Below are 14943 nucleotides of genomic sequence, written 5' to 3' on the forward strand. Positions count from 1 at the left end.
AACATTATCCCAGAGTCAAGGGGGCTGAAATAGACTTAAGCTGACTTGGTTTCAATCAGGAAGATACTCTTCCTAGAAAGATAGACTCCGCCCATCACTTGGGATTTCAAAACTCTCCATTCAGAAAAGAACATTTTATGCAGGTTTTTCTTTTTTGATCTGTTCAGGCATTTTAAACAGCTTGCTTGATACTTCATGGAATTATAAAGCTATATATAATGCAGAAATCATTCTGGAACATATGTGCGTCCTCTTTTTTTTTTTTTTTCTTTCTCACAATGAAGGTTATTTTCAAGAACAAATATCCTGTTTTCAAACAAACGTGGTCATTAACCATGGTGTGTCAGAAAATATACGGCATGTTTCGTGTCAGTAGAATCATTCCTAAAGAAAGTAACTCAGTTTCCGTGAGGAATCGAGATATGGTCAATTCAGGGGGAAAGTCTGAGAGGAAGGGGAGCCCGGAGCCCTGCACGACCAGCTGAAGGTTAAGAGACACCTCGGAGCCTCATGGTTTCAACACGGGACCGGGAGTCAGCATCTCAGTTTATAGCACATCAGCAAAGAACTTCTGAGTCACAAGTAGCCTTTGTAAAAGCTCTTCACTAGACCTGCGCCTTCCCCACTGGCTCCTAGGAAAAGCAGCTGTAGCTCCGTCCCACTCCCTTCTGCTTGGGGGTAGAGGGGCTCGGTGGAGACACAAAATTTCAGAAACTCAGACCACCTCCCCCCAAAAGACTATTTTACATTGTATTTAATAGAACCCAGTGTCTGGGCTCTTCCCCTTTGTCTTTCTCTACTTTTTTTTTTCTTCTTCTTCTTCTTGACAGCAGATCCATAAAAAGTGAAAAGACCACAAAAAACATCACCTTGGGAGACAGAAAAGACTAAGACAGCTCGGACCACAGGACAAGTGTCTTGGCCTTGACCTACACAGGGGCAGCTAAGTTTCTGGAGTGAGAGGCGTGCTGCCCCCGCCGCCGCACAACACTGTGTTTAGACGTTGAACAAGTGCAAAAAGAGCACTGCTGAGTCTGGTTTGTGTCGCCCGGCCGTGCTGCAGCTCACGGTGTCGGAGGTGGTTTCGGAGACGGGCACGAGCTCTCGCTGTCGAAGCTGGCCGCCTGGCCCTGCCACTGCGGAGAGGAGAAAAAGCTGCTTATCCATTGCCAAGGGACCGGACATTTCAACTCTCCAGACTCATCCGGCCCATGCACTGAATTCACCCTTTCCCGGCTTTTCATAAGCTTTCTTGAATTTTGCTGTTAGCCATGCAAAAACAAAAGGAAAACAGCTTCTGAGCTTCTGGTTTGGAAGACCTGATTTTTAAAAAAGACCTACTGCAGAGATAAGGGAAGCTTTCTTGCACGTGTGGAGTGCATGCGTGCGTGCGTGTTAATCAGGTGCTCTGGCTGGACCATTTCTGAGTGCTTCAGCCATTTTTCACACTGAAAATCAGAGGATGTTAACAGCAAAAGAGGCCGTCTGCAGAGTATGCCCTGACTGCCAAGAACCTGCGATCATGAATTATTAGCAATTTGTCTGGGAGCTGTTAGTACAGCTAAAACCCCGATATTGCTTCGGTGTTGGGCTCTCTTCTTCAGTCTCAGTGCTTCTTGAGGTCTTCACACCCAACTTGTGAAGGGGTGGGAGGTGCAAGGAGATGGAAACCCCCCTGCCATCCCCATGGGATGTCTCCACCCTTTTTCTCCTCACTCTCCTGTCTCACAGGCTGCTTCCCCCAGGCTGACTCTAACCCCTCAGTGAAGATGGTGATGTAATGAGGCGTAATGGGATGAGGAGAGGGCAGAGGATGGATGACCCTTCTTTAGGTTGAAAGGCATAGCTGGAGCAGTGTTTTCTGGGCAATGATCTGACCCTGTGAAAATTCCTGACCTGTCTAGGGGCTGTGTAACTTCAAAGCGAGTCAGTGTCCACTGCTCACTCTACCCTTTCTGTGAGCAGAGGAGACAGTACGCCCCTAGGTGCCTGCAGGACATGGCTCCGGGGAGAGAAGTTAAGTAGAGAGATAAGATGGCCTTTCTGACCCTGAAGTACAGGCCTTTCTATTTCTCGGCCTTTCTGACCCTGAAGTACAGGCCTTTCTATTTCTCGTGGGCTTTCAGGGTCTCCATGGGGGGTGATGGGGCTGAGGAGAAGCCTACTACGCATTTGGGCATATACAGGGTTGGGGGGGGGCACGGTCTCTCCCTCCCCCTCCCCCGCAACACAGCCCTTTCTAGACAGAGCCAAGCCATTTAAGGGTTAGACCATCCCATCCAGCCTATGGGAACCCACAACGCCGAGGAGAGACCCAGACCTACTGATTGCCTTCACGTTCCCGGATCTAAGGAAAGCCTCTATTACCCCTCCCCAGGCTCAGTTCTTCATGGTCCATTAGTACCCCCTGAACAGGCCAACCCGCAGATCTTTACAGCCAAGCAAAGGCTGGACAATCAGGTAGTGATGACCACCATCACATGACCTAGGCCTGTGCAGTCTTAAAACGGAGACCCAGAGGCAGCCCTGGGCATCATCCAGGCTAGCTCTTGTTCTTGCAGATTGGAAAACAAAGATGCAGAGAAGTCAACGCACAGCTAGCTAGGAGCAGAGTTAGGATCTCAAACCAAGTCTCCTAACTCCATGCTCAGTGCTTCCTCCACTCTGTCCTGCTGCCACCTTCACACCTGGCCACACCAGGGGAAGGAGGAAGCACACAGTGGAGTCAGAAACCTAAGCTCTTTGGGTCCATACCAGGTACTTACTCCTAACTCCGGGTGGCAGTCTCTCTGCTTGCAGCATCCACGTGAATGAAATCACAACCGAGGGTTTCCCTGGTGAAATATTTTAGATAAATAAATGCCTGGTTGTTGAGCCCACTGTGACTTCTGACTCAAGTGTTGCTTAACCAGAAGGTGACATAAGGTGATTACTAATGCTTTCATTTAACAGATCTTTATTTTCGAAGTTCAACTTTTTCTGTTACAACCTTTAACGTCAGTGAAAGGTACATTGTAATGATTGTCTTCTCCCCTGGGTAAGCATGCCACTTAAACAGGCTTGACTGATAGGCCAATTCAGAGGAGAAAAAACGAAATGGCTACACAGAGCCCCCTCTTTTTTCTTTACATAATGGCTCAAAAAGAAGTCACATAGAGCATAATTGTTTATCCAGGACAAATGAGGAAGGCACGCTGGCTCCCCTGCTAGCCCCTGATTTTCCCTATGAAGATACACAAAGGGAGGAGATGGGGTTTGTGGACAGTGGGAAGGTGAATGACTCCTGCAGGCTTATCATGGAGGCTCTGAAATAGCAGAGAATTGGTCTCCAGCACACCAAGGAAGATGATTGTTCTGGGGTGGCTGTGTTCCATTGAGATCTTTTATTGTTCTGAAATGGGTCATTTTCCAACAGAGATCTAAAATCTATGGCAGATTTTCTGAATTTGGCCCTTCATAATAAAATGCCTTGGAGAAGATCGCTGGTCAACCTGGGCTGTGTGTGTGTGTGTGTGTGTGTGTGTGTGTGTGTGTGTGTGGTGACAGCCACGACATGCAGCACTGAGCAGGAGTGCTGAGAGGGAAGGGGCCACGGCTGCTACCGGGGAAGGATGCTCACTATGGCTTAATCAATTTTTATTCATGAAAAAAATCCCAGCAGGGAAAAATACCTTTTCAGTTAATTTGTTCCCTCAACCTGATTGTAAAACCCCAAACAAGCGAGCAAGTATGGTGTTTTCTGTTCTCATTAATAAAAAAGAAATGATTACAGCACTTGAAACTCCTCTAAAAAGGTACAATATAAATGCAGTGTGTTATAGATTCGATGCTGTTTCTCTTCCCGGGAGCAGGAGAAGAGATTTCCTTATGTCTCATACAAATAGGGGAAACAAATTCCCGGAGCAAAGCTCTTGCTCAACGTTCAGAACAGTACCAAAAAGAAGGCAGGATGTGAGCTCTAAGGACGACTGAGATGGTAAATATTCAAGTACGAGGCACCACATGAACACAAAGAGGGGTTACTTATTATTAGCCTGGTGGGTTTTTAGATGCATTTTTATAAAGGTGCTTAAACTGTGGTTGCTAAAAAGTGTAGGCACAAATTTTTACGAATTTGTACTGATGAAACGCTAAGTTGCCCAGATGAATGTCATTTTCAGCTTCTTCATACAGAGAAATGCCATCAGCTGAGCAGAAAATGGAAGGATACGGAGTGGGGGAGGGGCAGTCTCAGGAACTTGTGTGCAAGGTCGAGAAAAAAGTAAACCCAAAGGATATGAATCAATTTATTCTCTTTTCGTTTTCCATATGCTGTTACTTTCCCTTTTCTGTCTCATCAAATATTCATTTTCCAGGGCTTGATTCTACTTCATCTTCCTTTTGTAGTCTGGACTAGTGAGTTGGAGTTCTCAAAGAAACAGGCCTTGGAATCAATTATTTTGCTTAATTAGGTTGTATTTATCACGGAGAGCGATGCTGGGCCAAGTCTGGCCCCTCCGTGCTACTCTGCACCCCACCTCCAACTCCAGCCGCTGCCGATGGGTGACTCCAGTTAGCGTGGACAGGCTAGCCCGATCAGGGTGATGAGGTATTGCAGCTTCAAGATTAGAAAAGCGATGCAAGATGCGGGCTCACCTGCCACCCCTTGTCTGTCATTTAGGGTCAGTTTCCTAGAAGTGCAGAGATGCGAGGAGCCCACCCCCTCGTTTACCAACCAGGTGACTGAAGACCTGGTGGGGCGGTGAGTTGTCTGCGGCCCCGCAGCCCGTCACAGGCCTCTTAGCTCCCATTCCTTGCCCCTTTCTCATGCCATCCTGAACATTTAGTATACTTATCGTATTCTTAAGTATCTCCAAAGGTTTAAAAGGGGGGGAGGGGCCGTGCCCCTCCCTAGTTTGAATCAGCTGCGCAGTCGCTGAGGTGCTCGACGCTGCCTCTGCCCCCTAGCGGCCTCCTGTGTAGGTGGAGGCTGGCTGCGGTACCTCACCCACACCCTGCAGAGAGGGCCTTCCGGAAAAGAAGGAGCAGAGGCTCCCCTGGGGGAGGAGGGCCCAGGAGCTGAGGGACTGGCCTCGCTCATTAAAGATCCACAGCTGTGGTCAAATCAAGGCAACCACTAGACAGAAGCATGAGGCCTCAGACGAACAGCAGCTTTCTGTCTGGGCCTTACTCCTCCATGCTGGCCTCACTGGCCACAGGCAGGAACGTCACCCAGCACATGCCTACCTGGGGAGGCAGTTCTATAAGCCTGGACCCCCAGAGGCCTCTCTCCCACAGGATCCCCTGTGTCCACTGCCCTCAGCTGTCTCTCTTGAGACACCTGGCACTGCTGGAAACAGGTGGAAACAGGCTTGTCCACTCAGAGAAAGAAAAAGAGCCAGCAGGTCCTCTGGGTTTGCTGCCCACACCTTTTCCATGTCGCAGAACACGGGGAAGAGAAAGGGATTACTATTTTTAAGGTGACTCTGCTTTAAAGCTGAGGGGCCATGCAGTGTAAGGGTTAAAGCTTTATTTTTTTTTTTTATTAGTACATTTTCCAAGTTAATACAATTCTCTGGACTTTCTGGCTTGAAGCCTATTAAAGTGAGTGAATGATCACTTGGCTTTCTAAGATGCAGACTGGGGTCTGAGATACTCAAAATGAGGTTAAAACTTGCCTGGCTACCCCTATGTCCCAACCCATTTGAGACAAAGCAGGCGGGTGGAGGGGGACCACCAAGGTGATAAATGGCTGGATGTTACACTGGCGGAGTTTGGTGGAGGCGGGGCAGTCTGTAAGTCTCACTGAAGGGAACATTTTCTTTGCAGCTGAGAGAGCAATAACTAGCCCAAGATTATACGGCAAGTGAGAAAGGGACAGTATTGGAGCCCAAGTCTCGGGACTCCCGGGCAGGGCTGCATCCAGTATGTCTCTGTCAGGATGCGGCCAGACGAACGTGTCACCTTGAAGCCACATTCTCTTCCCCAGCAATGGGGAGAACCAACATTCACCAGAGGAGGGTCCTGTCTCTGACCAGCTCTGTCCACGCAGTGAAAACTTCCGCAGGACAGTCTGGCTAGAGCCTCAGGGAACATACTGCTTGGACAGGGGTAGAATTTCTTGCCAAGTTCTGATCTCATCCTCTTGGGGCTTTCTCCAAAAAGACTGACTTGGCCCAGGGGCTTTGTGAAAGCATTCTGGGCCTGGCACTGTGGGCTGCTCGGAAGGCTTCCTCCAAGTTTTAATTTTCCATTTAGAACTCAGTGTTGGTTTCAATATACTCAGCATCAGAGGCTTTTGGTTGGGCAGCTTCCCACCGTCTTCCTCCATTTCTTTCCTGCCTGTTACACCCTGAGTGACAAGTGTGTGCCCCCAAACCCCTCCCAGCCCCCGGAAGGACCCCCGAAGGTGAGGTCTCGCAGCAGCCGACTGCCATTCTCCAGCCCACGCTGCCATGCTGCAAACATGCCAAGGGCCAAGCGCGACCTCACCCACCTCTTTGAAGGATTTCTTTACCTCCACCAAGGAGTGCCAGTGTGCGATGGGCTTCCGTGGGTACGCCAGCATCTCATTCCAGTGGTCCCTGCCCAGGCCCTCGGCGCTGATCCCCACACGACAGACTCCGATGATCTCGTTGTGGCCCACACTAAGGGAGAAACGAAGCACCTGGCACTGGTGACCAGACATACTCTCAGAAGGGGAGGTCCCAGAGGCTGGGCCTCAGCCCCACAGGTCTAACTCAGAAGGCTGAGCTCTGTACAGAGGTGCTGGACAGGGCCTTGGGGTGACAGTGGCAGTGAAACTTTGCCCAGCCTCTTTGGGTGGATATTGGACCCAGACAGATGAGCAACATGTTCTAAACTTGTTTGGAATCTCAGGAACCGTGGCAGACGGCCTGACTTTGGGGAGTGGGAGAGGGTAAATCTCTTCTTTTATTGGACTCAGTGAGCGCCTAAGACATCAGTGCTGTTTGGAAATAAATCAACCTGCTCTGAGTACGGTTTCTCCAAAACCAGCGGCTGTGATGTGATCTATTCACACAGCAAGAACATCAATCATCACTCACATTTGTTCACTGAGTGCCTACTATGCCTGAGAACTTGTGCTAAAGATGCTGGATTGAGGCTTTACTGCATGTTTTTTCCCCTCCTTCAGCTAAAGTGACAACTGGAGAGAGGGAGGAACAGTGGCTGGAGTAGTTGGAAAATGTGTTTGAGAGCCAACCTTGATGGGGTTTGGAAAGTGGAAGAGAAGAAGCATATCCAGGGAGGGGAAATCAAGTTGGACGGATCTGCTGGGGCCGGGTCTGGAAGTCCTTGAGCGTCCAGGAGATGAGCGTGGACAACAGGAGCCGTTGATTCTTGGGAAGGCCAGGTCCAGGAACAGAGTGGTCTTTTGGGAAAGTGTGCCTTTGGCATGTTCGCTGGGTTGGGGCAGGACTGATAAAGGCAGGGGTCAGCTAGGAGGCTGCACAGCCATCCCTACATGGGAGTGATAGCAGCAGTACAAATGGAGAGAATAGAGGGATTCTTAAGGACAGAGGCTAAGACTTGGGCCAGACAGAGGAATGGGAATAGTTGAGGGTGAATTCAGGGAAACTGATAGGGGTGGGGCAGCCCCTGATGGAAACGGGCCCGCTGGGAAGCAAGTTTGAGCTTCTGCTTTGGGGAAACCTGTGCTCCTCCTTGGGTAGAGCCAGATTCAAGGCCAGTGAGTGGCTGAGTTGTGAACCACAAGGTCCAAGGTCAAGGAGCCCTGTGCTGTATTGGAGTTGGGGTGAGGGGCAGGGAATTTTGGCCTCTGGTACCTGTACCTACCGATCGTAATCCATAACCGAGATAAGCAGGCTGACTTGATCCATATTCTCTGGGGGAATGTCAAAGATGATGGCCTCATTGTAGACGGGGTTAAGGGTGTTCTTCTTTATGGTGGTTTTCTTTTTCTTCAGTCTCCGCCCGTCACAAAGCAGGGACACTTTGACGTATGGATCTGTGCCAAGGGGGGCAGTGGGAAGGGAAGGGAGTGTGTTAAACAGGTGTCCTCAAACATCATGTGCCGCAGAGGCATGGAAGCCCCAGACCTACTGTTGTTCATCAGATGGTATCAGTGGGTTGTTAAAATAATTAAACCACCTTGTACTTACATCGCACACCTGTCTCTGAGGATGCTCTGTGCTTAATAAACACAGAGTCTTTAGGGACCTCAGGCTTCTTAGGAGAGTGCTTAATGGACTTTCACTATTGGGGAAGCTGGCCCAAATCAGACAGGACACCTGCCCATGAGTGTGCAGTTCACAGCCCTCAATCTCAGCTCCCCGGTGACCGGCTGGCTCCAAAGGGTGGCAAAGCTGGACAAGGGCACTCTCTTCCTTCCTTCCTTTCTTTCACCTACTTGGAGCATTTTCTCTGCAGGGGCCTTGTCAGCCTTATTAACAAAAGGATAAGGAAAGTAAAAATAGAATCGTTGACACCCAAGGAGTAGCAATGTGACAAAGTAAATGAACAGTGACAATCACGACGCTTTTTGGGTCCTCCCCACCTGACAACAGGATTATGGGTCTCCTTGTCCCATGAAGCTCACTCCATCTGGCATCAGGAAGGGGAGCATCTCTGCTTCCCCAGAAGCCATTTCCTGCCCACTCTGGGCAGCGGAGGAGGAGAGGGCTGTGGCCGGGGCAGTGAGTGTGGTGGCCTCCTGAGACTCAGGGTGGCCGGTTGGCATTTCATTACTCGGTGAGATCTTGGACTCCCTCCATCCCTCGAGGAGATGTCTTTTTAACTGAAGCTCGACGTGCCTCCCATTTCTGGTCTTTCTTTAGTTTTCTGAACGAGTAATTTCATGGTCATCTTTCTAGCCTGAAATTTTCTACTCATCCAAGTGAAGTGACACCTATTGTGTCTCATAGCACAGGTGTCTCGGTCACCACCATAATTGTTATTTATGGTGCACAGCTCAAGAAATGGGAGGGTTACTTGTAGGTAATAACAGCTTTTGAGACACTGATGTGCTGAGACACCTTCTTGCCCAGAAGCCAGGGCTCCTGTGAATCTGTCAGGAGGTGCGGGCAAAGCAGCGGCTCCCGGCTCCCCAAGGCACTGGCGTATGGTTCTATCTCCTGGGCACCCAAGTGCCCACTAGGCCCTTGTGCTCCCGGGGGACTTGTTCAGATGGCAGATGAGGCGCACAACCTTGGGGTAGCTACAGAGAACTGTGACACTTGATGAGAAGCTCAAGCCTTAAAGGCATTTCTGTAGACACCCAAGTGAGCCACTGACTAACCAATGTGACAGCTGCAGCTGTGCCTTAGCCAAGGGGGCATCGGGTTTATGGGAGGCCAGGAGAGACCATGAGGTGTGCAATCACCCTGCTGTCTCTGACTACCCATTTGCAAGGGCTCTCTCTTGGGGGGACGTTCAGTAAGAAGGAAGGAGTCCCCACAACTTCTCCCCAGTTTCCGCAGGCTCCATTCTCTATAGCTACGCCCTAGACAGTGTTCAAGTCCAAGATCTCCCATTAGCATGGCAACCTCTACACTCCTTAAGAGTGAACATTGCCTTGGAAAGTGTCTTCAGACTCCAAAGTTTACATCTGTAACTACTAGACTCAAAGCAGGACAGAGCAGATGTGGCAGAGAGGGTGGGTTTATGCACTCACCACCCCTTTGGGGTGTACTGATCCTTGTTATTATCTTGTATTATTTTTGTTGTCATGGTTCCAGTGGCTAGACTTAGAGAATTGATTCACAGCTAGTTTAGATCAAGGAGAACAGGAAGACCATTGGTTTTAGAAGTCAAGGTCATATAAATCAGAAACAGGCAATTAATGAGCTCCATTCACCCCCTAGGTTAGTCCAACATCAAAGGAGGCTGAGCTGGAGGCAACCTTAAACTTACCCTCCAAAACAGGAGATTTAGTTTAAAAGGCCCCTAGCATCATGCTATGACAAGGTTCCTTATGCTATAAATCCATTCATTCATTCATCATTCAATACATATTTATTCAATGCTGATTGCGTTCCATGCACTGTTCTATACACTTGCTTATATCAGCGAACAAAATAGACAGAAATCCCTGACAAAGAGAGGACCACTGAATCTACAGAATCTAGCTGAGATTTAATATCAGATTCGCAGGTAGAAAAGAGAGGCAATTGTGAGAGGGAGGTAAGACCTTAGAATGAGAAAACTCTCTCACCCTCAACCCTCTGATTTACTATTACCTCCATGACTTTGCCACAAGCTCTCTCTAGCATCAATTTAATTACACCAGAGAAGATAGTGTGGGGACTTGGGCACAAAATCCTATTTCCTCCAGCAGTCTGGAGAGTCCTCAGTGAATTTCCGTCCCTGCATACACTTATTTTAATATTAAAATGAAATCTACATCAGTTGTATTTTTGGAGGAAGCCAGCTTGCTGCTGCCTAAGTGCTTTGCACGTGTCGGAAGAGGTTCTTTAAGCTCCTCACCATGTCCCAATGTGTGATGGCAGCTCCAGTGGAAGGAGAGGCATGAGGACAGGTGTTTTCTGGGGCAGCTTTTGGCCTGGAAGGCGTGAGTGCTGCAGAGAGACCATGGGGACTGGGAGCAGAGGCTCTGAGTGATTCAAAGCCACCACAAATACACCTTACTTCAGCGTTTCTTGACCACCCTTCCCTGAAACCTCATTTTTCGAGGCCTAATATCTGATCTTCTTCCAATTGTACTCGGCCTGGGCCCAAGATGTTTTCAGCTGGACTGTCACCTTTTTATGGCAACTGTGATTATACCAAGGAGTCTTCTGGGAAAGAATTAATGAATAAAAGAAAAAATCTTACATATACTCCCAGCCAAGTTCAGAGGCACCTCTGGAGTGGATTTACGTTGGTCATCGGAATCTTCAGAAGAGCCTCTTGGGTAGGGGTCTAGGGAAACAAACCTAGCCTTTCCCTGCCTTTGCTACCCCGAGTGAAGCCCAGGCTGTTCAGCGTGTCTGGCTTTGGGATGCCTTCCACCCCAGTTCACTTCTTGGGCTATGAGAAAGGGGGCTCCTGGGACTCCTCTGTTACAGCAAAACTCAAAAACCTTCTCTGACAACGACTTGCAAAATCGTGGAAAACGATCAAACCTCTCACGCTGTATCCAGCCTGCAGGCTCTGAGGCTGCGTGCAAGCCAGTGTCTCCCCAGTTGCTAGAACAGGATTTGTTGCTTCCACTGTATATAGCGGCTCTCCTAGTGCTGACGCAGAGGCCCAGAGCCCTGCAGGAAAACCTCAGATACAAATGCACTTTGCTTTTCAGTGGCTCTGTTCCTTTGACTTCGTCTGCAGGGCTGCCGCAGGGCTGCATGGACTTACAAACACTAGACACTCCAACTTGACCTGACCCTTAGAAGTCCTGAGGCTTCACATAAACTAGAAAGATTTCCCTTAATTTTCTTCTGTTTATTCTTCTTCTCTCCCTCCTCGAAGAGAAAGAACGATAGTATCAGCTAATATCTTAAGAGAGCTCATCATGTTTTTTGCATATTTTTAAACACTGACACGAATTAACTCATTTATTTTTAAAACAACCTGTGTAAATAATTTTTTTTCTGATCAGGAAACCAAAGCATTATACAGTAAGGACGTGGCAAAACTGGGATTCAAAGCCAGGCCGTTTGCTTGCAGGGCTGGTGCCCCTATTCTAAGAATACCAGCAATTGTTCCCCCTTCTCTCTGAACATCTTTGTAGATGCTAATGTCTGGGCTGCTGGGAGGCCACGTGGCAGGCACTTGGGTGGGAGAGGTACCTGAATAGCCTGTGATGTCCATCGCCTTAAGGTTCCGACATTTGATCACGGTGAGGGTGAGCCTGCCTGCCGTGGGCAGGTAGCAGAGAGAGAACATGATCTCTCCCAAATCCACACTTTCCTGCAAAGAAGCAGAGAAGAGGGCAGATGAGGGATACGCAACTCCTGGGCAGCTGCAGGGCCACTCCAGGGCCCAGGAGAAGGCCCTTCGTGTCAGAGTGCCATGTCTGTAAGACCTCAGGGTCTGGCCTCCGTGCTAGGAGTAACTGGGTATAAAAGGCAAGGAAACAATTTCAGCTCTTCAGTAGAATCTGTCTTCAGTATTCCATCTCAGTTCTGATCAGACTCTGGTCCAATCCTCACCCTCCTGCTTTGACCTCACCTGCCCTACCTACGCCTCTTGGCTGCAGCCTCCAGACCCTGTGTGGCCCAGTCCTATTCTCCTCCAACTCATCCTTCTCAGTCACTGGCCCTCTGGACATCCTGTCCTGCCTGGCCTGTGGTCATGACAGTGTTGTGTACAAGAGGCTCTCGGTCATCAGGGGGTCGCCTCTCCCTGCAGATCTGCTTCTAGCCCTCCGCTCAGTCATTCATCACCAGTCCTTCTGCCCTGGCAGTTTCCTTGCCTCTCCTGAAACACACCTAGCACTCCAATTCCCAGCCTTCAGCTAAAAGCACAGGGAATCAGGACCTACCCAGGACATGCTGCCGACCAAGGAGATGTATGCTCGCCACTCCACGTTTGTGCCAGGTCTTGGAACCACTTTGTCCTTAAATGTGGTCATCCTTCAAAAATGAACCCAGCATGGAGCACACACTCTGCCGCCTCTCCTGCCCCCAGAAGCATCAAGGACAGGGATCCCAATTCTAGGGAGTTTCTGAGCAGCAGGAAATAAGAAAACTTCAGAGGTGGTAAGCACGTCCGGCTGTTGAATGAAACAGCACACTGCTGGCCGCCTCCTCTTCCTGCTCCCCACCTGATGGAGGAGGGTGCTTTCACTGCAAAACCTCTCCTTCAGGCTCTGAGGCTGATGTGGGACGTCAAGACATGGAGATGTTTCCTCCCTTAAAGCCCACAGCCCCAGGGTGGAAGAGGAGGAGGTCAGGATTTGGGTGGCTCTGCTTTCAGATGGGGACATGTGTTCATTTATTCATTCATTCAGTCAACAAATATTAATTGAGCCCCTGCTATGTGCTGAGTGTTGCTGTGTATGCTGGAGATACAGAAAAGAACAAAATAGACAAAAATCGCTGCCCTCATGGAGTTTACATTTTACGAGGACAAAGGATGAGAGAGAAAGTAAGTCAGTTAGATAGTAAAAAGGATCAAGGAGAAAAAAGTAAGGCATGGAAAGAGGCTAGGAAATGCTGGGGAAGGCCATGGTTGTTGAAATTTTAGACAGGCTGGCTGGGGAGGCCTCCCCGAAGAGGTGACTTCTGAGAAAGAGAGAAGTCAAGGGTGACACCAAGGTGTTTGTCCCTTCTCCTCAAAGAACCTCCCTCAACTGGGGACTCTCAGAGAAACGTCATACTTAGCCCCACCTGGAGAATAATCCCCCCACCCCTTCCAGAGCATGTGGTCCCAACAGCCTCCTCTAGATGGCACTGATACCCACCCTTTCCCTAGCCCAAGACTGATCCTTTTCTTACCCACCCCTCCAATCAAATCCCAGGAGTAGGAGAAGAGGAATCCTCTCAGCTCCCTGGGCGTGGGAAGTGGGGTGTAGGGGTGTGGCAGAATGCCATCTGGCTGGGGCAGAGCTGGACACACCGCAGACAGAGCCACCCCCCAACTCCCCCACCCCCAGCTCACAGAGCCAGCGAGCGGAGACCAACACCCACGAGCTCCTGTGCCCCGCAAAGCTCTCCCATTTCCACCTTGGGGGGTCGCAGCAACTGTGAGAGGCAGGGAATATTGTCATTAGTCCCTCCACCTCACAGACAAGAACTCAGGGTTGAAACTCCAGGGTAAATCTCAGGGGTAAAGCCCCGCCCAGGCATGCGCAGTTGGTGGGAGGCGCAGTGGGTGGGAGGCGCAGCCGGAGTCTGACCCTTAGGAGAGCAACGCCCTCCATGCTCACCTCAGGAGCTTCTCAAGGTAACCCTGGCGCCGCTAAACCTTAGATCACAATTTCACCTTTCGTTGTGTTTGTATTTACTGAGACATGCTAGAAGTTCCGTGTTTTGCGGGGTGTGTGCTGTCCCCCTGTCGACGCGCACGCAGCCTGGGGTGGGGGTGGGGGGTAACCAGTTAAAAGAAAGTGCCAGAACCCCCATTTCCCTCAGGCGCGTCTCCTGTCTTCCGAGCCCCTGGTCCAGGGAGGGAGACACAGGAAAAGGCCCCTGACGTGCTGTCGTGGGAGCCGGACTGTTCCCTCACGCGGCGGGGGTCGGTCCACGGTGCACTGGCTGAAAGTTGCGTTCCCGGCGGAGGCATCAAGGCCCAAGGAGGCCCCCAGCTCCCTTTATTTAGTTGTAACCCTCCAAGGTTCCATCCTGCCCAAAGTTAAAGAAACCCTTTCAGACTCAACAACAGCAATAAGAACTAACGTTACTGCGGGCACACCAGGTGCCAAGTCCTTTGCTAAATTATCTCGAGTCTCACCTCATCCTCGAGAGGTAGGTGCACACAGGAGGAAGTGACTGCTTCATGAAGTCAAGCAACCTGCCCAGGGTTGTGCGACTCTCTAGGGCTCTGGTGCCAGACTTTCATAGACCAGTGCTGCTGCTCCAGTGCTCTCAGTGGCTCCCTCTGTTTGGCTTCTGGAATCAAGGCTCATCTTCCTAGTTTGCATTCAGGACCCTAAACAATCGGGCCCTCTCTTACCTCCTCACCTGTGTATTTCTCTCTATTCCTCCATGCCAACCCCCTGCTCCACATGGCCCGTGTATCTTTGGTCCCTTTGGCCAAAAGGCTTCCTCCTCTTATCCTTCCTTGGACAACCCCAGGCATCTTGTAGGGCCCAGGATCATGTTCCCCACAGGGATCCTCGTCCAGGATCCAGACCACAGAGAGCATCTCTCCCCTACATTCTTGCAACACTTTTTGCCCCTGAGCTGCTCACAGATATTACCAAATCCTCGCTTTGCTGTAGTTGTGCCTTCCTGTAGCATCCAGGGACTGGAGGCCCCTCTGGGGCAGGGGCTTTGCTCTACACCACTGTGCGTCAGAGGTACCCAGTAGCACAAGAGGAGA

The 14943-nt window shown here is 50.0% G+C and overlaps 1 protein-coding gene across 1 annotated transcript in view; it reads right to left on the reverse strand.

Annotated features, from left to right (window-relative positions):
• Nucleotides 1–793: 793 nt before the first annotated feature.
• SYT6 (synaptotagmin 6) overlaps nucleotides 794–14943 on the reverse strand; it is a 55930-nt gene continuing 41780 nt past the window's right edge. The window contains exons 4-7 of the mRNA XM_010976117.3: nucleotides 11748–11868; nucleotides 7798–7969; nucleotides 6476–6626; nucleotides 794–1136 (exon numbers count right to left, since the gene is read on the reverse strand). Of these exons, the coding sequence (XP_010974419.1) occupies nucleotides 1065–1136; nucleotides 6476–6626; nucleotides 7798–7969; nucleotides 11748–11868 (516 nt within the window). The 3' untranslated portion in view covers nucleotides 794–1064. The remainder of the gene's footprint in view (nucleotides 1137–6475; nucleotides 6627–7797; nucleotides 7970–11747; nucleotides 11869–14943) is intronic.

This window comes from Camelus dromedarius, chromosome 9, assembly GCF_036321535.1.
Source record: "Camelus dromedarius isolate mCamDro1 chromosome 9, mCamDro1.pat, whole genome shotgun sequence".
In the NCBI taxonomy this organism is placed as follows: domain Eukaryota; kingdom Metazoa; phylum Chordata; class Mammalia; order Artiodactyla; family Camelidae; genus Camelus; species Camelus dromedarius.